Consider the following 21856-nt stretch of genomic DNA (forward strand, 5'->3'; position numbering starts at 1 on the left):
GTTGGAGAACCTAATACCCGACTGTTAACGAGTATGTAGTATTGTAGGACTTGATTTGGTTTACATGGAAATAAATTCCAAAAGGTAAAAATTCATCCGCCCCATCAAGATATATTTGAATTAATTACAACTTGCTGCAATCTTGTATTATTTTTTTACCTCTGGGCCAGAGATTTCATCTTTTGTATATCACAGTACAAGTTAAGACATTTTCTTAACTCTGCAAGCCGTGGACCAAATCTGTCCCAAGTACAGCGAAGGGTGCAACCTGCAGGCTAAAACAAGTGGCAGAAAATGCATAGTTACCATCTGCCCTGGGAACTGGTCAGGAAAACCACAAAAGGATATGGAAGGGGTGGAGTTTATGCAAATTTGCCCGAAAGCAGGACTAAGGGGTTTTCCTGGGCACTTTGGGGTGGTCCTGGGGCTTAAATGTCCCTGGGTATGTTGGAAACTATGAAAATGGTGATATACTATACTAGTCACAAATGGCTCATCTCTGGAGTTACATCCGCACCTGTGTCACATTCAGAAGCCTGCCCCATTGTTATTGGTAGTACGGTAAAATAGTCTTGTTACTATGAAATGTTAAAATATTCTTCAAACATGGCAATTGTACATTCCAATTTTTATTTCCAGACAGAGCACCACTCTTGTCTTGGGGGCAGAGTTAATGCCCCCATACACATTACTGTATAATTGGCTGAACCTGCCAAGGGTCTTAGGGAGCTCCCCTAACAGATAATGTTGGCGGAGAGAAGGATCAGGTGTAATTCATTTTATTGCCTGATCCTTTTGTTCTCCCGGGAGATAGACTGCCGCCAGAAGTGTATGCCCAGGTTTATTCCTAGAAAAAAATAAAAACATTTTTCCAATCCCATACAAACCTTTAAATATTAGTTCAGGGCAAAATCATTTGGTAAAAGGTAGGCATGTAGGGGGTGATTGCAACAACAGGTTAATCACTAAAGCTTTTACCTATTTAAGACATATCTTAATAAGTACTTATGTGCCTGGCTGGTGGCCACAGGTGCCCTTGTGAATTTAACTGCCTCTCCGTCCTCAGGATGGTGATACAGCGGGGCGGCAGTATTTTGTGCTGCACTGTGGTATTTGTTTTTGTGCTGCACTATGATATTGCTGACTGCGTCTACTTGTGTTGCCCCATCTTCTCTAACTTTGGACCTGCCCATAACATGGGGCCTCTTTTAGGTTTTTTATTCCAGGGCCACTTTAAGCTCCCAGTCCACCCTGGATGGTGTCCATCATGTTAATGGAGGAATTAGCGCAGCATACTGCAGTATTTTTTCCATCAAATTTGACAGAATATGTGTTGGAGATCCGAACAGAACATCCCACTGATAACACCTCCAATAGGTATTCACAGGAGGTGAAAAAGCAGACATATCAATGATAAATTCCAGGTTTTACGGAATCTTTTCTTACAAAAATAAATATTAATCTGCTCAGCTCCCCCCATTCTATAACATAGTGCTTTCAGATAAAATTACATTTTGTCACAGGTCCTCTTTAAATTAGCGGATTTATCACTTCTAGGGCTGAAACGATTACTCGATTAAATCAAATTTTTTGCATCGAAGATTCGTTTGTGTAACGTGACCACAGAGCGGTAGTGAAGCTTGCTAATACTCCCACTCCGTGATCTCCCGCTGGCCCGCAATACTCACCTTTCCAGCAGGGGGCCTCTGGACACTCCACAGCACATCCATGGTCCCGCACTGCACTGACGTACACACGTTGTGACCTGACGCGCTGTGTGACGTCAGACGCAGAACAGCGCGGAACGATGGAGTGTCGGCAGTGCCCCTGCTGGAAAGGTAAGTTTGTGCGACTAAGGCCGGGCACTCGGAGTGCACAGCGTCATAGCAACCAATGACGCTGTGCACTCCGGGTGTCAGGAGGAGCAGTGGGGGAGATGATTTCACAAGGGGGAGAGCTGCTGGCACAAGGGGGAAGAGCTGCTGGCACAAGGTGGGTGAGATGATGGCACAAGGGGGCGAGAGCTGCTGGTACAAGGGGGGGGAGCTGCTGGTACAAGGGGGGGAGCTGCTGGCACAAGGGGGGGGAGCTGCTGGCACAAGGGGGGGGGAAGCTGCTGGCACAAGGGGGGGGGAGAGCTGCTGGCACAAGGGGGGAAGAGCTGCTGGCACAAGGGGGGAGAGCTGATGGCTCTGGGGTGGGGAAGAGCTGATGCTTTGTGGTGGGGGAGAGCTGATGGCTCTGGGGTGGGGGAGAGCTGATGCTCTGGGGTGGGGGAGAGCTGATGCTCTGGGGTGGGGGAGAGCTGATGCTCTGGGGTGGGGGAGAGCTGAAGGCACTAGGGGACTGGAGCCGATGGCACTGAAGCACTTGGGCTGATTACACAGGGGGGAAAGAAGGGTGTTGGGAACTGATGGCAGGGTGTCTGATAAGTTTTAATAAAGGAAAACAGTCTATTAATTAATTTTTTTCTTATTAGAGATCTCGATTAATCGTAAAAATAATAAAAAGAATACTCGAGTTCTAAAATAATCATTTACTGCAGCCCTAATCACTTCGCCATGTTGCCCTCAGAGAGGGCGACATGACGGACCTGACAGGTTCCCTTTCATGTTGGTATAGAGTATTTTGTGTTGTTGCCCTCACTGCGCTATGAGACACTTCACCAGAATATGTATGTATTACCTAATATGCAGCAAAAAAAATGAGTTGTCTTACCAATGTGCTGACTTGTTCCAAGTAATAGGATTTCACCCTTGTATGTAGTCAGATTTTCAGCTCATGTATTATACTTTACACTTATGTTTTTGCACAGGTTGTGAGGGAATATTTTTTGCTCATGTAATCAGTTCCCACCATTTTTAGTAATCTGTCTGGGGTTCCACGGGTTTTGATAGCAAGAATAGGACCTCCTGCAACAGATACCTGACTACATTATGTCAATGACACATGCCAGGATTCATTAAGATGTCTTTGAAAACGGAAACAGCATGGCTGTCATAGCTAGTAATTGGCTGCAGAGGTCACATGTCCCTGTGTCGGGATGTCAATGCTGCAGCAGGAGGTAGAGAATGGCAGGAGATCAGGCATATTTGGAACGGGAATGGCAGAAGATTGTTTAGGTGAGGGTGCCTTTTTTCTATCATTTTACTTATATTTTTTCCCCTTGAAAACTGCTTATTTTTTTCTTTCCCAAGAGATTAATATTGATGCCTGGTCCTGCACTGCTGCTCCCATTTATTCCCTTATCGTTGGGGGTGATGGGAGTCAGACCCCCACCAATTGGATATTGATGACTTATCCTAAGGACAGGCCATCAATATTAAACTCCCAGAAAACACCTTTAAACATTTAAAAGAATAATTCTTGCGCTTACTCTCTGACTGCACCTAAGTACCAGAGACTAGAAGCGGGGCTCTACCACGTCTGCTGTCCTCTAAGTTGTCATAAGTATCTATATGTGACACCATCACACCTACCTGAACTTCTAGAGGAAAGTCCGTGATGTTGATGTGTAGTGGTGAATACTTGATAGTTGTCCCGATCCTCCAGTCCGGTAGAAGCAATCAGGCTTTGAAGTTCGAAAACGCACTTCAGCCGTCACAGCTGTAAGCTAGTGTGACGTCACCGGCGCTCTCATGAGGAGCGCAAGCTCTTTTGAATAGGAGACGTGCTGCCGGCTAGGGCACGTTTTACAACTACACAGCCTGACTGCTTCGACCGGACTGGAGGATCGGGATAACTATCAAGTATTCGCCACTACACATCAACATCACAGACTCTCCTCTAGAAGTTCAGGTAGGTGTGACAGTGTCACATATAGATACTTATTAATTAGAGGACAGCAGACGTGGTAAACCCCGATCTAGTCACTGGTACTGAGGTGCAGTCAGAGAGTAAGCGCAGAAATTCTTCTTATACTTCTTCTAATTGTCATTGCGGCACTAACCTTCCTTGCAGCATACTCACAACATTTTTAAAGGTGTTGTCCGGGTTCAGAGCTGAACCCCGACATACCCATAATTTTACTCAGGCAGCCCCCCCTGACTTGAGCATCGGAGCAGTTCATGCTCCAATGCTCTCCCTTGCCCTGCAGAGGATCGCGCAGGACAAGGGCTCTTTTATTTACTATAACACGCTGCTGGGGCGGAAGCTTCTGCCCAGCAGTGTGTTTATTGACGTTGCCGGCTCTGATGGGTGGGCTTTAGTGCTGCCCTAGCCGTTTTACAGGCTAGGGCAGCACTAAAGCCCGCCCATCAGTACCGGTGACGTCACCGGCCTCACTTCTGGGCGGAAGCCTCCGCCTGGCAGCCCGATACGTCACCGGAAATCCACAAAATACCTTTGCCCTGCGTGATCAAGCGCAGGGCAAAGGACAGCATCGGGGCATGAACTGCTCCTATGCTCTTGTCAGGGGGGGGCTGCCTGGGTGAAATTTTGGGTATGTCCGGATTCAGCTCTGAACTCGGACAACCCCTTTAAGTAAGAGCACCAGTAAACTTTTTTATTTCTATACTTTAAACATTTGTTTTCCAATCACAACTTATTGTTTCTAAAAGAAAGAAGCATTAATAAAATTAAATGTACTTTTCTATTACATAGTAACAAGGGCGCAGCCATATTCTATAAAGGCACTCTTATCCGTAATCATTCTTTAAATAAATATATCTCATATATTAGGCATTGGTATTTAGGATATACTAGCTAGTAAAAATTTAGGTGATCCAAGAACATTGTAGAATAATTATAGGTGCAAATAAGTAATTTTTATACTTCCAACTTGGCATTAATATTCGGATCTTGACTGCTCCCAGTTCTGGATTCAGAATAACATACAGGACACTAACTGATGAATTAGGTGAACTTTCTCATAGATTGTAGATTAAAACCGGAGCTCAGATGTTGTGTGTATTGGAGGCTATATCGTAATGTGAAAAGGGAAATGGAGGAAGGTAAGATGCAAAAGGTAGATGGTAAAAAGCAGCAAATTGCAGATGTTTTTATCACATAGACCTCTACGTTGATGCAGCATGCTTATTAAGTTATGAATAGATAAAATATTAGTAACTGTGAACTTGATTAAAGGGGTTTTCTGGGCACTGTAGGTAATCCATTATTTGTGCTATACTGTAAAGGGAAGATTGTTTTGTTAATCCCTAGCCGCCAATTTTGTCATCGCCACTGCACTAACACAGGCTGCGGACTCTTCCACCCAGGTCCTGGCTGGATGTGTGCCCTATTTTTCCTTTTCAGCTGTAATAGTAAATGCAACTGACCAGGAAGAGAAGGGCATACATTTGGTCGTGACCCAGGTGGAAGAGCCTGGGTGCGGTGGAGACAGCAGCATCGACGGCGTGAGGGACCGGCAAGCATTAACTAAACGATCTTCCTTCCAAAGGATAGCAGGAAGGACAGATTACCTAAAATGCCCAGAGAACAACTTTAACAATTAGAAAGGATAAGAATGTTGAACAATAAATTGTGGGGGTTCTGTCTCTTTGATAATCTACTTATTTAGAAAAATTGCCAAATGCTTAATTTGAAATTTTATTGGGAATTTATTAAGTTATTGGCATTAATTTTACCATAGCATGCATTCAACTTCTACAGTCAACTTAGAAAAATTGCTGAGTGTGACTTAACTAGAGGTCTATTAGGAAAGGCTGGGTTTCTACGAAGCAGCCATGATGTGGAGTCTTCAACTTAGCACACCAATGGTAGGCAACAGCAGCACAAATTTACAAACTAACTGAGGTATTGCAGGGTTTTGTCCACATCATGGAAGTTCAGACAAAATGTATAGACATACATATTTAGAAAATCCCAAGTATCATTGCCGAGCACCAATAACTAAAATAATCTTAGGACACAGAATGGCAGTAAAAAAAGACTATGGAACTTGGTGAGGTCTGTGAATCTGTATTTACTCATGAGAAAGTGTTCCAACCAAACTAAAATCTTGACAAATTTGTGCTGGTCAGTTGATATGACTAAAGTACATGTAAGGTTATATTTAATGAGTGGTTATGGGACTTTTTAGTACTGCTCCAAAGAGACAAAAGGAAAGTCTATGTGCATACAAAGCACACATACTTTCCTCAAACTCTTCTCCTGAACACAGTGTTCTAAGCAACAGGTTTATATCCCTTGTCATTACTGAATTACTTATTACATAGTAAAATAGTCACTGCCTACATTTCAAAATCAGTTACAATATTTAAAGCCAACTGCTTGAACACATAAAAACTCTGTTCTGCCTATGAAATCTGCAGCCCAACATGACAAAACAGTCACTTCTTTTTTCTACAGAAGAACCGAGTGGGATAATAGTAAAACCATGGAATACCTTCTGTGGTATGGACATAACTACAGTATACTGCTTCTTCATTCTGCCCTAGGAAGCTTAGGACGTTTTCAGCTCATAAGAGCCTTGTTGCTGAGAGGTGCACCCAACACATTATTCAAGATGATCTTCATGCTCTTATATAAACTGTGTCTCCAGAAACCATTACAGAACATAATCTTCTATATATACACACATGAATTAATGCAAATCTACAGATATTGCAAGAGGAACTCCAAATTGCAGAACCTAAGTTTCCACTTTTCCGTAGGTCCCTTCAGGAGGCCTGTAATGCTTTGGGAAAGCTTTCAGTTGCAGACTGTTAAAGGCATATTTGCGACATCCGACATTCTTCATGGTGTTTTCTCGACGACAGCCCTCACTATGGAAAAACAAAAGATAAAACAGGCACAACGAAAGAAAACCTATACAAAAAATAAAATAAGGAAAAGCATGGGCAAAGGCAGTAGCAAGTGCAGCATATTAAATGAGGACATATGCTAAGGGAAGTGGAATGTGCAAGCTAACATATCCAGCAGCTGTTCCCTGGTGGAATAAAAATATATATATATATTTTTTTTTAAAGCGGAATTTATTATATTTTGTGTTGTGAGATGTAAAGCATGACAGCAACTGGACTATAGAAGCTATGTTTAGAGGAGAGGAGAGGAGAAAAGAAAAAGGGTCAAATCATATTTTGTGTAAAGGTATCTGGAGGCATTTAGGATAGGTAGAAAGCAAAACACAATTCATTCTTCCTTTCAAACACTTCCAATGTATAAAAACCCTAATCCAGAGGTACACAACATGTGGACTGATGGTGAGTTACAACTAACAGCATGGCATGTCTCCTAAACTCATCAGCTTTAGGACCATGCCAGACCTGTGAGTTCTGACCCAGAAGTTGGGGCCTTCCTTCAAGGACGTTCATATGCCCGAATAGGACAGGAGTTATCTTCTCGTGACATTACTTAGTACAACATTTTTGTTTTTTAACAAAAAAATAGGGCTCTGTGACTTTTTGCAGTTACTTGCACAAACATTTTGTGACTTTTTGAATTTCTACAAAATTCACTCATTTGGGTTTAGTTAACTATGTTAATTTCTGTAGGGAGTACCGTTTCTAGACAAAAGTTAGCATTTTGTGACTTTTTGAATTTCTACAAAACTCACTCAATTGTGTTTAGTTAGCTATATGTTAACTCGTGTAGGGAGTACAATTTCTAGACAAAAGTTTTAGGTTTAAGGATGCGCCAAATTTATCAAAAAAACATGTTACATTTCATATCTCATAAACCTGGCGCAAAGTTCACCAACACAGACACAAACCAAACTGACTTCAGATATTACCCCATGTCTACACTTTTTGTCTACCAAAAAAATAATATAAAATATATATTGCATAAAACAGAAGTCAGAAATTCCCATAAATATTTAGCACACAGCTGAAGTAGCCATTGATTGCATGGTCATTTAGCAAACGCAAGCTTAGCTTTTAAAAGACATCAAATAAATGCAGAAACATAAACTGAAAGGTCTCTTTAAAAACACATGAATTACTACATAAAAGCTGAAAATCATATGCATAGATCAGCGAGAAGAATGTATGTATAAAATGAAACACTAGGTCTAAAAAAATGTGGTCAAGTAATCTAGTCAGCATATTTATATAGTTCCTATATCTGTTGGTCAGGGTAGATGCTATTTTGTTGTTTACATGTCAGCCTATTTGGTCCCAAAGGAGAGGTCAATGGGCAGTGGTTGGTATGGTAGGGCCATGTACTGTTCCAACCACTTATCTTTACTGCCAGCCTTAAGGTACTTTAGTGTACACAACAGTAGCATGGCTATACAGAAAGCTGAGGACCTTATCAGAATAAAAGGTAAGTAGCATCTCCAAGGTACAGAACCCTATTAAAATGTGGTCTTCTTACCACCTTGTGAAGACAATGACATGCAAGTTGGCATTTCTTATTCTAAAGGCAAGGATAAGAGTGCAGCTAAAAGATAATGCCAAGCAATATCAAATAATACAAATACATGGGTCTAAAACAGCATCCAATGACAATTTACCACAAAAATGGTTTCCAGAATCTAAATATATAAAAGTGCACAAATAAGATTATATGGTTTATTATGTGGAACACTAAGTTACCAACAGAATAAGATAACTACTAACTTTACACTTAAAGTAAAACCCATTACTGATAACAGTTTTATAGGAAAATGGAGGCATAGTACATTAAAGAATCCAACTGCAAACTTTAGATTGGGCAGTTCTGTGCAAAAGGCACTTTTCTGGAGCGAAAAACAGCACAGGTGCCCAGACCAATGGAAAATATAGAAGGTGCACAAGCTATATTGCGGGACTATTTCTATATACTGGAAGCACAATAGGCAGAAAGTGTGGAAGATTGTTTTTTACTTAAAAAAATATACTTAAAAATATAGATTTTAAAAGTGCATGCATCTGAGTAATCAAGCTTTATACTGATCAACAGACTTCGAAAGCAAATGTGCAGCTACCATCATGCCTGCCAAAGGATGAGGCTTCGAGCAGACCAGCATCTATGGCTTGGCCACTGAGGAGGAGTTCGGTGGATAGCTTATATCTTACAAAGTATGTGATGAAAGCAGCATGAATAGTACAAAATTCAATAGAATACTGAAGGTTGGTATAGAAGCTACATAGCGCCAATTGCATGTATGGTGCTATAGGTACAAAGCAGCATCAAGGACATGAGGTAAGTCGTAAGCAGAATGTATATGTGTATATATATATATATATATATATATATATACACACACACATATATATATATATATATATATATATACACACACACACACATATACATACACATATACAGACGTGGACAAAATTGTTGGTACCCTTTGGTCAATGAAAGAAAAAGTCACAATGGTCACAGAAATAACTTTAATCTGACAAAAGTAATAATAAATTAAAATTCTATAAATGTTAACCAATGAAAGTCAGACATTGTTTTTCAACCATGCTTCAACAGAATTATGTAAAAAAATAAACTCATGAAACAGGCATGGACAAAAATGATGGTACCCCTAGAAAACACAGAACATAATGTGACCAAAGGGACATGTTAATTCAAGGTGTGTCCACTAATTAGCATCACAGGTGTCTACAACCTTGTAATCAGCCATTGGGCCTATATATATGGCTCCAGGTAATCACTGTGTTGTTTGGTGATATGGTGTGTACCACACTCGACATGGACCAGAGGAAGCAAAGGAAAGAGCTGTCTCAAGAGATCAGAAAGAAAATTATAGACAAGCATGTTAAAGGTAAAGGCTATAAGACCATCTCCAAGCAACTAGATGTTCCTGTGAGTACAGTTGCACATATTATTCATAAGTTTAAGATCCATGGGACTGTAGCCAACCTCCCTGGACGTGGCCGCAGGAGGAAAATTGATGACAAATCTAAGAGACGGATAATCCGAATGGTAACAAAAGAGCCTAGAAAGACTTCTAAAGAGATTCAAGGTGAACTTCATGCTCAAGGAACATCAGTGTCAGATCGCACCATCCGTCGTTGTTTGAGCCAAAGTGGACTACATGGGAGACGACCAAGGAGGACACCATTGTTGAAAACGAATCATAAAAAAGCAAGACTGGAATATGCCAAACTACATGTTGACAAGCCACAAAGCTTCTGGGAGAATGTCCTGTGGACAGATGAGACAAAAATCGAAGTTTTTGCCAAGGCACATCAGCTGTATGTTCACAGACGAAAAAATGAAGCATATCAAGAAAAGAACACTGTCCCTACTGTGAAACATGGAGGAGGCTCTGTTATGTTCTGGGGCTGCTTTGCTGCGTCTGGCACAGGGTGTCTTGAATCTGTGCAGGGTACAATGAAATCTCAAGACTATCAAGGAATTCTAGAGAGAAATGTACTAGCCAGTGTCAGAAAGCTTGGTCTCAGTCGCAGGTCATGGGTCTTGCAACAGGACAATGACCCAAAACACACCGCTAAAAACACCCAAGAATGGCTAAGAGGAAAAAATTGGACTATTCTAAAGTGGCCTTCTATGAGCCCTGACCTCAATCCTATTGAGCATCTTTGGAAGGAGCTGAAACATGCAGTCTGGAAAAGGCACCCTTCAAACCGGACACAACTGGAGCAGTTTGCTCATGAGGAGTGGGCCAAAATACCTGCTGAGAGGTGCAGATGTCTCATTGACAGTTACAGGAAGCGTTTGATTGCAGTGATTGCCTCAAAAGGTTGCGCAACAAAATATTAAGTTAGGGGTACCATCATTTTTGTCCATGCCTGTTTCATGAGTTTATTTTTTTACATAATTCTGTTGAAGCATGGTTGAAAAACAATGTCTGACTTTCATTGGTTAACATTTATAGAATTTTAATTTATTATTACTTTTGTCAGATTAAAGTTATTTCTGTGACCATTGTGACTTTTTCTTTCATTGACCAAAGGGTACCAACAATTTTGTCCACGTCTGTATATACATACATACACACACACACAAGAATGGTCTGCCCAATTCCAATGAGCTGCCCTAGATTTAGAAAAAAAAAAGCTCCACATGTAACATGAAAACTGTAAGGCATAATATCGGACATCAGACAGTGTGAAAAATTATTTTCTCAGTCCCCACTGGACTGTGCATGTTCAGGCATGAATGTTTCTGACTCGTCTTCATTTGCAACGAAATCTGGAAACCAAGTATGCAATGCTGAGGAACAACCACACTATTAGCAAATTTGGGCTGAATGCTAACAATGGGATAGAGTAGAGGAGGCTGGGGTCCAGCCTGAAATCTCGGATCGGAACCAAGCCACTCAAGTTCTTCTGGGTGACTATTTCTCGAGTTCCAATGCTGTGAAGAGGATAGTTTGGAATTGCAAAGTAAAACGTGATGACCAAATAAAAACCACACCACACACACAGAACGTTAATAAAAAAAGGAGCGAGAGAGAAGAAAGCAAATCAAATCATAAAAAACATAGGCATCAAAGGAAAGTCACAGAATAGTGGAAACATACATATAAAGACGATGTAAGTAAACCAAAAGTAGCAATGTGGAGTAAAAAAGAAGAGAAGAGAGAGAACAAAAGAGAAATCATAAGAATGCATTGTAGACAAGTGGGTAAGAAAAGAAAAGACTGGTAGATTTCCATGTTTGGTTTAAAGCACAGAGCCACTAGTCCATGCTGCCATGCATCAACATGCTGCCAAGCTGTGGCCATCTGAAATGCAAACACACCATAACAAACCAGTACAGGATTTGACCCTTTCCAAAGAAAGAAATGTTAAAGCGGCCAGATGACGTTGTCTGAGTAAGTTGTTTTCAGGTGGGAAAAGGTTGCTTGTTAATATGAAAAAATGGTCATATTCTGATTTTATTACCTCAGGACATTTACATTAATTACTTGATGAAAGCTGGGCCATTCGTATGATCTTCTGGGAGAACATCTAACTAATTATAAGATAACCGGCTGGAAGCATGAAGGTCACATATGCTAGTGTCGAGATCCTGCCTGTGTGAAATTCTACAGGCATAATGGGAAAAGAGTGGCTACATATATCTTATAACACCCAATGAGTGTGGCCTAGTTTTAACAGATGTTACTGGCTTTGCAGACATGAGATGTACTGTACTATTTTCATGGTTAGGCAGATTGCCTTCTATATAATGGATTTAGTAATAAAAGGGATAGCTGTAACAATGGTGGTATGTGCTCGGTGTGTGGACTATTGTCTACAATCCAAATTCCGAAAAAGTTGGGACGCTGTGTAATCATTGGTCAGATGGCTGTTGACACACAGATCTTTGTTATAACCACGAACTACTGGTCTGATTTGACAGAAATTGGTCAGATAATCTGTTGGTGTAATACAGACCTAAAATGTAAATAAATGTGATTAACAATTTAAGGACCCGGCTCATTTTCACCTTAGGGACCAGGCCATTTTTTTCAAATCTGACCAGTGTCACTTTAAGTGGTGATAACTTTAAAACGCTTTAACTTATCCAGGCCATTTTGAGATTGTTTTTTCGGCACATATTGTACTTCATGACACTGGTAAAATGAAGTAAAAAAAATAATAATTTTATTTATAAAAAAATACCAAATTTACCCCAAAAAATTTAAAAATTGCAAATGTCCAAGTTTCAATTTCTCTACTCCTATAATACATAGTAATACCTCCAAACATATTTATTACTTTACATTCCCCATATGTCTATTTCATGTTTGCATCATTTTGGGAATGATATTTTATATTTTGGGGATGTTACAAGGCTTAGAAGTTTGGAAGCAAATCTTGAAATTGTTCTGAACTTTTCAAAAACCCAATTTTTAGGGACCAGTTCAGGTCTGAAGTCACTTTGTGAGGCTTATATAATAGAAACCACCCAAAAATGACACCATTCTAGAAACTACACCCCTCAAGGTATTCAAAACTGATTTTACAAACTTTGTTAACCCTTTAGGTGTTCCACAAGAATTAATGGAAAATACAGATACAATTTCGAAATTTCACTTTTTGGGGAAAATTTTCCATTTTAATATTTTTTTTCCAGTTACAAAGCAAGAGTTAACAGCCAAACAAAACTCATTATTTATGGCCCTGATTCTGTAGTTTACAGAAACACCCCATATGTGGTCGTAAACCGCTGTACGGGCACACGGCAGGGCGCAGAAGGAAAGGAATGCCATATGGTTTTTGGAAGGCAGATTTTGCTAGACAGTTTTTTTGGACACCATGTCCCATTTGAAGCCCCCCGATGCACCCCTAGAGTAAAAACTCCAAAAAAGTGACCCCATTTTAGAAACTACGGGATAGGGTGGAAGTTTTGTTGGTACTAGTTTAGGGTACATATGATTTTTGGTTGCTCTATATTACACTTTTTGTGAGGCAAGGTAACAAGAAATAGCTTTTTTGGCACCGTTTTTTTTTTTTGGTTGTTTACAACATTCATCTGACAGGTTAGATCATGTGGTATTTTTATAGAGCAGGTTGTCACGGACGCGGCGATACCTAATATGTATAAAATTTTTAAATTTATGTAAGTTTTACACAATGATTTCAATTTTGAAACAAAAAAAATGTTTTAGTGTCTCCATAGTCTGAGAGCCATAGTTTTTTCAGTTTTTGGACGAATATCTAAAGTAGGGTCTCATTTTTTGTGGGATGAGATGACTGTTTTATTGGCACTATTTTGGGGTGCATATGACTTTTTGATCGCTTGCTATTACACTTTTTGTGACATAAGATGACAAAAAATTGCTTTTTTTACACCGTTTTTATTTTTTTACGGTGTTCACCTGAGGGGTTAGGTCATGTGATATTTTTATAGAGCCGGTCGATACGGACGCGGCGATACCTAATATGTATACTTTTTTTTTATTTATGTAAGTTTTACACAATTATTTCATTTTTGAAACAAAAAAAAAATCATGTTTTAGTGTTTCCATAGTCTAAGAGCCATAGTTTTTTTCAGTTTTTGGGCGATTAACTTGGGTAGGGTATGATTTTTGCGGGATGAGATGACGGTTTGATTGGCGCTATTTTGGGGTGCATATGACTTTTTGATCGCTTGCTATTACACTTTTTGTGATGTAAGGTGACAAAAAATTGTTTATTTAGCAGTTTTAATTTTTTATTTTTTACAGTGTTCATCTGAGGGGTTAGCTCATGTGATATTATTATAGAGCTGGTCGATACGGACGCGGCGATACCTAATATGTATACATTTTTTTATTTATGTAAGTTTTACACAATAATATCATTGTCATGGAACCATGAACCAGACGTACAACAGAGATGAGTGGAAATAAGAAGGCTTTATTGGAAATCAAGCCGTAGCAAAAGTCCAAACGAATGGCTAAATCGAAGCAGGGTCTTGCGTAGACAGAGGTCAGGAACCAGGAGGGTGGTCAGACGAAGCCAGGATCAGGAACCAACGGGGTAGTCAGACGAAGCCAGGATCAGGAACCAACGGGGTAGTCAGACGAAGCCAGGATCAGGAACCAACGGGGTAGTCAGACAAGGCCAGGATCAGGAACCAGAAGCAGCAGCAGTCTTAGAAGCATGTGAACACAGGAGGACCAAGCAAGGAACTGAAGCCACAGACCTTCTATATATATGAGCTAGGCATCCAGCTCCTCCCAGTGGGAAGGAGAAGCCGCAGGGTGGGAGGCTACAAGAAACCCAGAAACCAAGATGGCCGCCAGCACATGTCAAACGAAGGTAAGACCATGACAGTACCTCCCTCTCAAGGGCCCCTCCTCCGCGGAGTAAGGACCGGTTTCTGAGGGAAGCGTGCGTGGAAGGCTCGGAGCAAAGCAGGAGCATGGACATCTGCGGAGGGAACCCAGGAACGCTCCTCTGGACCATAACCACGCCAATGGACCAAAAACTGCAACCGACCGCGGACCAGGCGTGAGTCCAGGATATTGCTCACCTCATATTCCTCACGATTGCCCACTTGGACCGGACGGGGCCGAGGAACCGAGGAAGTGAAACGATTACACACCAACGGCTTCAACAGGGAGACATGAAACACGTTGGAGATCCGCATGCCAGGAGGAAGCGCAAGGGCATAGGCTACCGGGTTTACCCTGCGAAGCACTCGGAAGGGACCAACAAAGCGAGGCGCCAGCTTGGGAGTGGGCACTCGAAGGTTGAGGTTGCGGGTGGACAACCATACACGGTCTCCGACCTGGTAGGAAGGAGCGGGCGCTCGTCTGCGATCAGCCTGGAGTCTCTGGCGCTGCGCAGAGACCTCAAGGGACCTCTGGATCTGTACCCAAGAAGCACGTAGGACGGAAAGGTGATCCTCCACAGCCGGAGTATCCTGGGGAGAGAATACCTCCGGTAACACGGCAGGTTGGAACCCATAATTGGCCATGAAGGGAGACGTCCCAGAGGAAGAGTTCACCGCCGTGTTCCTGGCAAACTCAGCCCAAGGCAGGAGGTCAACCCAATTGTCTTGGTGATCGGAGACATAGCAACGAAGGAATTGCTCCAAGGCCTGATTAGATCGTTCTGCGGCCCCATTGGATTGAGGGTGGTAGGCCGAGGAGAAAGAGAGATGAATCCCCAACTGGGAGCAAAAGGCGCGCCAGAACCTGGACACAAACTGACTCCCCCGATCCGACACAATCTCCTTGGGCAAACCGTGCGACCGGAAGACCTCCCTGGCGAAAATCGTGGCCAACTCTTGTGCAGAGGGTAACTTCTTGAGAGGAACACAGTGGCACATTTTGGAAAACCGGTCCACAATCATGAGAATGACCGTATGGCCTCGGGATGCAGGGAGGTCCACAATGAAATCTATCCCCAGGTGTGACCATGGGCGCTCCCCGGTGGCTATGGGTTGCAAAAGGCCCAACGGAAGGTGCCGAGGGGACTTACTCTGGGCACAAACGGAGCATGCCGCTACATATGCGGCGATGTCGGAACGTAGAGAAGGCCACCAGAACAGACGTGAAACAGCCCAGGACAGCTGGTTCTTTCCAGGATGCCCCGCGGCCTTGGAGTTATGGTAGGTTCGCAACAACCGAGTGCGCAACTCCTCAGGCACAAAACACCTGCCGTTGGGTCTCCCAGAGGGAGCACCAGATTGAGCCGCCAAAATCTGCTCACCCAGGGGAGAGGTCAGGCTGGTGCGAATGGCGGCCAGGATCTGATTCGGAGGTATGACCGAAGTCGGAATCGACTCCTCCCCGGACAGCTCGGAGTACTGCCGTGATAAGGCATCCGCTCTGATGTTCTTGGAACCGGGTAGGTAGGAGACCACGTAATTAAAACGTGACAAGAACAGAGCCCATCTGGCCTGACGTGGTGTCAATCTCTTGGCCTCAGAAAGGTAGGTCAGACTCTTGTGGTCCGTCAGGATGAGAACCGGAACCACCGAGCCCTCGAGCAAGTGCCTCCATTCTTTAAGGGCCTGCACGATGGCCAATAACTCCCTGTCACCAATCTGATAGTTGCACTCCGCGGAAGACAGTTTCCGGGAGTAAAACCCACAGGGAAGCAGAGGACCCTCTGGTGTTCTACGCTGAGACAGAAGGGCGCCTACTCCCGTCTCAGACGCGTCCACCTCGAGGACAAAGGGCAACCCAGGGTTGGGATGCGACAGAATCGGAGCCGACACAAAGGCGGACTTTAGAGCCTCAAAAGCTCGGATGGCCTCGAGCGGCCAGACCTGGAAATTACTGCCCTTCCTGGTCAGATCCGTGAGAGGCTTGGCTAGCATGGAAAAGTCCCTGATGAACTTCCGATAATAATTGGCGAAGCCCAAAAAGCGCTGCAGGGCACGGAGACCACTGGGCTGGGGCCACTGTAAGACAGCCGAAACCTTCTCAGGATCCATGGAGAACCCCTCAGCGGAAATGATGTAACCTAAGAAGGTTACCTGGGATCGGTGAAATTCGCATTTCTCAAGCTTACCGAACAGCCTGTTCTCTCGTAACCGTTGCAACACTCGTCTGACATCCATAATGTGGGCCTCCATGGATTCAGAATATACCAAGATGTCATCCAAATAGACCACCACACACTGCTGCAACAGGTCACGGAAAACATCGTTGATGAATTCCTGGAAGACTGCGGGCGCATTGCACAACCCAAAGGGCATAACCAAGGATTCATAATGACCGGTCCTGGTGTTAAACGCGGTCTTCCACTCATCGCCCGCCTTGATCCTTACCAGGTTATATGCCGCCCTCAGGTCGAGTTTGGTAAAGACCGTGGCCCCTTTGAGGCGATCGAACAGCTCGGAAATCAAGGGTATCGGGTAAGCGTTCTTGATCGTGATGCGATTGAGACCCCTGTAATCGATGCAAGGCCTCAACTCACCGCCCTTCTTTTTCACAAAGAAAAATCCAGCCCCTGCCGGGGACGAGGATTTGCGAATGTGTCCGCGTGAAAGCGCCTCCCTCACGTACTCCTCCATGGCCTCATTCTCCGCTACCGACAGTGGATAGACTTTGCCACGAGGAGGAACGGCACCGGATTGTAACTCTATGGCACAATCGTATGGGCGGTGCGGAGGTAGGGCAACCGCGCGCACCTTATCGAATACATCCCGGTACTCTTCGTATTCAGGAGGCAACAGAGAGTCCGAGGAAGTACACAGCAACTTGACAGGCCCATGGATGCAACTAACCCCACACTGCGGTGACCACGAGAGGATCTCGACCGATCTCCAATCGAAAGTCGGGTTATGCTTCTGGAGCCAGGGGTACCCCAAGACCACCGAGTAGTGTGGAGACGAAATAACCTGGAGACAGACCGACTCTCTGTGAACGGCACCAATGGCTATCCCCACTGGAAGGGTCTCATGAGTCACGTGTGGCGGCAGAAGGGGTCTGCCGTCTATCGCCTCAAGAGCCAGTGGGGAACCTCGAGGCTGCAGAGGAATGGAATTGGCGGCAACGAACACTCTATCAATGAACAAACCACCAGCACCAGAGTCCACCAACGCCTGGGTCGTCACCGAGCCCCCGACCCAGGAGAGGACAACCGTGATCAGTGGTTTGTCAACACGGGAAACCGGGGACGAGGAGACTCCACCCAAGATCTGCCCCCGACAGGACCTCAGGTGCGAGCGTTCTCCCGGACGGTTCGGACATGCCAACCGAAAATGCCCACCGAGACCACAGTACATGCATCGGCCCTCGCGTCTCCGGAGTGCCCTCTCCCCCTCGGACAGGCGAGCAAACCCCCGCTGCATGGGTTCACCCCCAGACAAGTCATCCCCAGGAGGCGTGGGAGGAGAGGGAGGCACGGGTGGGACAGCAAACGTAGGCGCCAATCTGTTAGGAGACCTCCGCAGGCTCTCCTTAAAGGAAGGTCTCTCCCTGAGTCTGGTGTCAATCAAAATCAGGAAAGAAATAAGAGATTCGAGCTCCACTGGTAGGTCCTTAGCTGCAACCTCATCCTTCAAGGCATCCGAGAGACCATGAGAGAAAGCAGCGACCAGAGCCTCATTATTCCAGCCCACCTCTGCTGCCAGGGTACGAAACTCAATGGCGTATTCAGCTACGGATCGTGAACCTTGTCTGATGGACATAAGGAGCTTCGCAGCAGAGGCAGCACGAGCCGGCACATCGAATACCCTCCGAAGAGAAGCAACAAAACCGGAAAACTCGGCAACCACCGGATTGTTGTTCTCCCATAAAGGGCTGGCCCAGGCCAAGGCCTTGTCCGAGAGCAGCGAGATCAAGAAGCCCACCTTTGATCTCTCAGTAGGAAAGGCATGTGGCAGCAACTCGAAATAAATGCCCACCTGGTTAAGGAAACCTCGGCACTGAGTTGGCTCTCCCCCAAAGCGCTGTGGAAGGGGGGCAGAACCGGTCATACCCCGAGACACCGCAGGCGCAGCAACAGGTGTCGGGGTAGACTCTGGCGCAACAACCGGGGCGGCAGTAGGAGCGGGCCCAGGAGCGACAACCGACCCATCGGCAACGGAAGCGAAATGAGCCGTGCGTTCAAGCAGGGTTTGCAACGCCACAGCGAACCGACCCAACAGGTGATCCTGCTGATCAAGTCTGGCAACCAGCGTAGGTAGCGAGGATGGCCCTGTACTGTCAGAATTCATGGCTTGGTCCTAATGTCATGGAACCATGAACCAGACGTACAACAGAGATGAGTGGAAATAAGAAGGCTTTATTGGAAATCAAGCCGTAGCAAAAGTCCAAACGGATGGCTAAACCGAAGCAGGGTCTTGCATAGACAGAGGTCAGGAACCAGGAGGGTGGTCAGACGAAGCCAGGATCAGGAACCAACGGGGTAGTCAGACGAAGCCAGGATCAGGAACCAACGGGGTAGTCAGACGAAGCCAGGATCAGGAACCAACGGGGTAGTCAGACGAGGCCAGGATCAGGAACCAGAAGCAGCAGCAGTCTTAGAAGCATGTGAACACAGGAGGACCAAGCAAGGAACTGAAGCCACAGACCTTCTATATATATGAGCTAGGCATCCAGCTCCTCCCAGTGGGAAGGAGAAGCCGCAGGGTGGGAGGCTACAAGAAACCCAGAAACCAAGATGGCCGCCAGCACATGTCAAACGAAGGTAAGACCATGACAATCATTTTTGAAACAAAAAAAAAATCATGTTATAGTGTCCCCATAGTTTTTTTATTTTTTGGGCCATTGTCTCATGTAGGGGCTCATTTTTTGCGGGATATGGTGACGGTTTGATTGGTACTATTTCGGCGTACATGCGACTCTTTTGATCACTTTTATTACCTTTTTGGGGAAGTAAGGTGGGCAAAATTTCAATTTCCTGATAGTTTTTGTTTTTTTATTTTTATGGCGTTCACCGTGCGGGGAAAGTAGCATGACCGTTTTATAGATCAGGTCGTTACTGACGCGGCGATACCTAAAATGTGTAGTGTATTTTATTTATTTTTATTTTTATTCAGTGATAAATGTGTTTTTATTATCTTTTACATTTTTTGGACCCAGACCCACTTGGTTCTTGAAGATCCAGTGGGTCTGATGTCTGTATAATACAGTACAGTACAATATATATTGTACTGTACTGTATTTTACTTACACTGAACAGATCTATGCTTTTAGAATAGATCTGTTCAGTACCATGGACAGCAGGACGCCTGAGAAGGCGTCCTGTTGCCATGGGAACCTTCCCCGTCTGCCACAACTGAGCAGACGGGGAAGGGGAAGGAGGGGAGCTCCCTCCCTCTGTCCCCCCATCCATCTGGGGGCTGCAAAGGCACAGCAGCCCCCCGATGGCAGAGGGGGGGAGCTCCCTGACTTAACCCTTTCCGTACCGCGGTCCGTATGGACCGCGGTATGGAAAGGGTGAAACGGCTAAACGGCTGACATCGCAGCGATGTCAGACGTTTATACCAGAGTGTCAGCAATGTGCTGACACTCTGGTACCACTGGACACCAATGAATATTCAGCGGGAGGCAGGCGGGGGATCGCCATCCCGCCTGCCGCACTGCCCGCCTCCCGCAACTGCCGCACCGCCCCCCAAAAAACGCCCACAAACCGCCGTCATAAATGCATTCAGGGGTGCAGGGGGGGGGGGGTTTAAAAAAATTTGACTATGGCCATTTTTACATTTCTGAACCGCAGGGATCAGAAACTACATAAAGCGCTGCAAACTGCAGGTCTAAATTGACCTGCGGTTTGCAGCGATTGCCGATATGGGGGGTCACAGGACCCCCCTCGGCATTGACCCTGGGTGCCTGGCTGTGTGTAACAGCCGGCACTCAGCGCTGTCACCATGTCTGCAGACATGGTGACAGTTTAATGCCAGGACGATTATACTCAATGACCTGCAAATTTCTTAGACCCAGATTTTATTCAGAATAGCTCATAGAACACAGATCAGAAGTTCAAAACAAGACATTTTACCATTTCATGAAAAAAACTAACTAATTTAAAACTTGATGGGAACAACACATCTGAAAAACATTGAGATAGGGCCATGTCTACCATTGTGCAGCATTCTCTCTTTTTTTTTGTGAGGAGACCACTGGAGTTTTGGGAGAGGAATATTGTCCCATTCTTGTCTGATGTAGAACTCTAGCTGGTCAACAGTCCTGCGTCTTCTTTGATGGATTTTCATCACAGGACTGTTCTTCTGTGATGCCATGCTGTTGTGATGGATGGATGGTTTAGCATTGTTTTGAACTATTCAAGACCTTCCCTCAAAGAGACGTTGTATGGATGGGAGCATATGTTGTTTTAAAACTGCTATATACTGTTCAGCATTGATAGTGCTTTTCCAGATGTGTAAGATGCCCACACCATAGGCACTAGTGCAACCCCATACCATCAGAGATGCAGGCTTTTAAATTGTGCACTGATAACAAGCTGGATGGCCCCTCTCCTCTTGAGTCTGCAGAACACAGCATCCATGGTTTCCAAAATAAATGAAAAATGTTGATTCATCTGACCACTTAACAGTTTTCCATTTTGCCTCAGTTCATTTTAAATGGGTTTTGACCGAGAAGACTACACTATTTCTGGATGGCATTGACATATGGCTTCTTCTTGGCATTATACGGTTTTAACGTGTATTTGTGGATTGCAAATCGAACTGTGTTCACAGAAAATGATTTCTATAAGTGTCCTGGGCCCATGCAGTGATTTTCAAAACAGAATCATGCCTGTTTTTAATGAACTGCCATCTGAGGGCCCGTAGATCAAGAGCATCTACTATTGGCAGTTGGCCTTGTGCACATGGACTTCTCCAGAATCTTTTGATGAAATGATGTACTGTAGATGGTGGGATATTCAAAGTCTTTGCAGTTTTACATTGAGGAACATTTTTCTGAAATCGTCCCACAATTTTTAGACTCAGTTTTCTGAAGATTGATGAACCTCAGCCTATCTTTCTTCTGAGAGACTCTGCCTCTCTAACATACTCTTTTTATGCCCAGTCATGTGAATTAACTGCAAACTGCTCCTCCAGCTGTGTTTTTTTTTTAATTACTACTACTAAAGCCTCATTGACACGTCAG

At 44.2% G+C, this 21856-nt stretch overlaps 1 protein-coding gene across 8 annotated transcripts in view; it reads right to left on the minus strand.

The window, feature by feature from the left end:
• Positions 1-5903: 5903 nt before the first annotated feature.
• The window catches only part of INPP4A (inositol polyphosphate-4-phosphatase type I A), a 393978-nt gene continuing 378025 nt past the window's right edge, over positions 5904-21856 (minus strand). For all 8 annotated transcript variants that reach the window (XM_044288374.1, XM_044288381.1, XM_044288378.1 and 5 more), the window contains one exon: positions 5904-6725. In XM_044288374.1, coding sequence (XP_044144309.1) covers positions 6593-6725 — 133 coding nt within the window. In that variant the 3' untranslated portion in view covers positions 5904-6592. The remainder of the gene's footprint in view (positions 6726-21856) is intronic.

This window comes from Bufo gargarizans, chromosome 3, assembly GCF_014858855.1.
Source record: "Bufo gargarizans isolate SCDJY-AF-19 chromosome 3, ASM1485885v1, whole genome shotgun sequence".
Classification (NCBI taxonomy): Eukaryota; Metazoa; Chordata; class Amphibia; order Anura; family Bufonidae; genus Bufo; species Bufo gargarizans.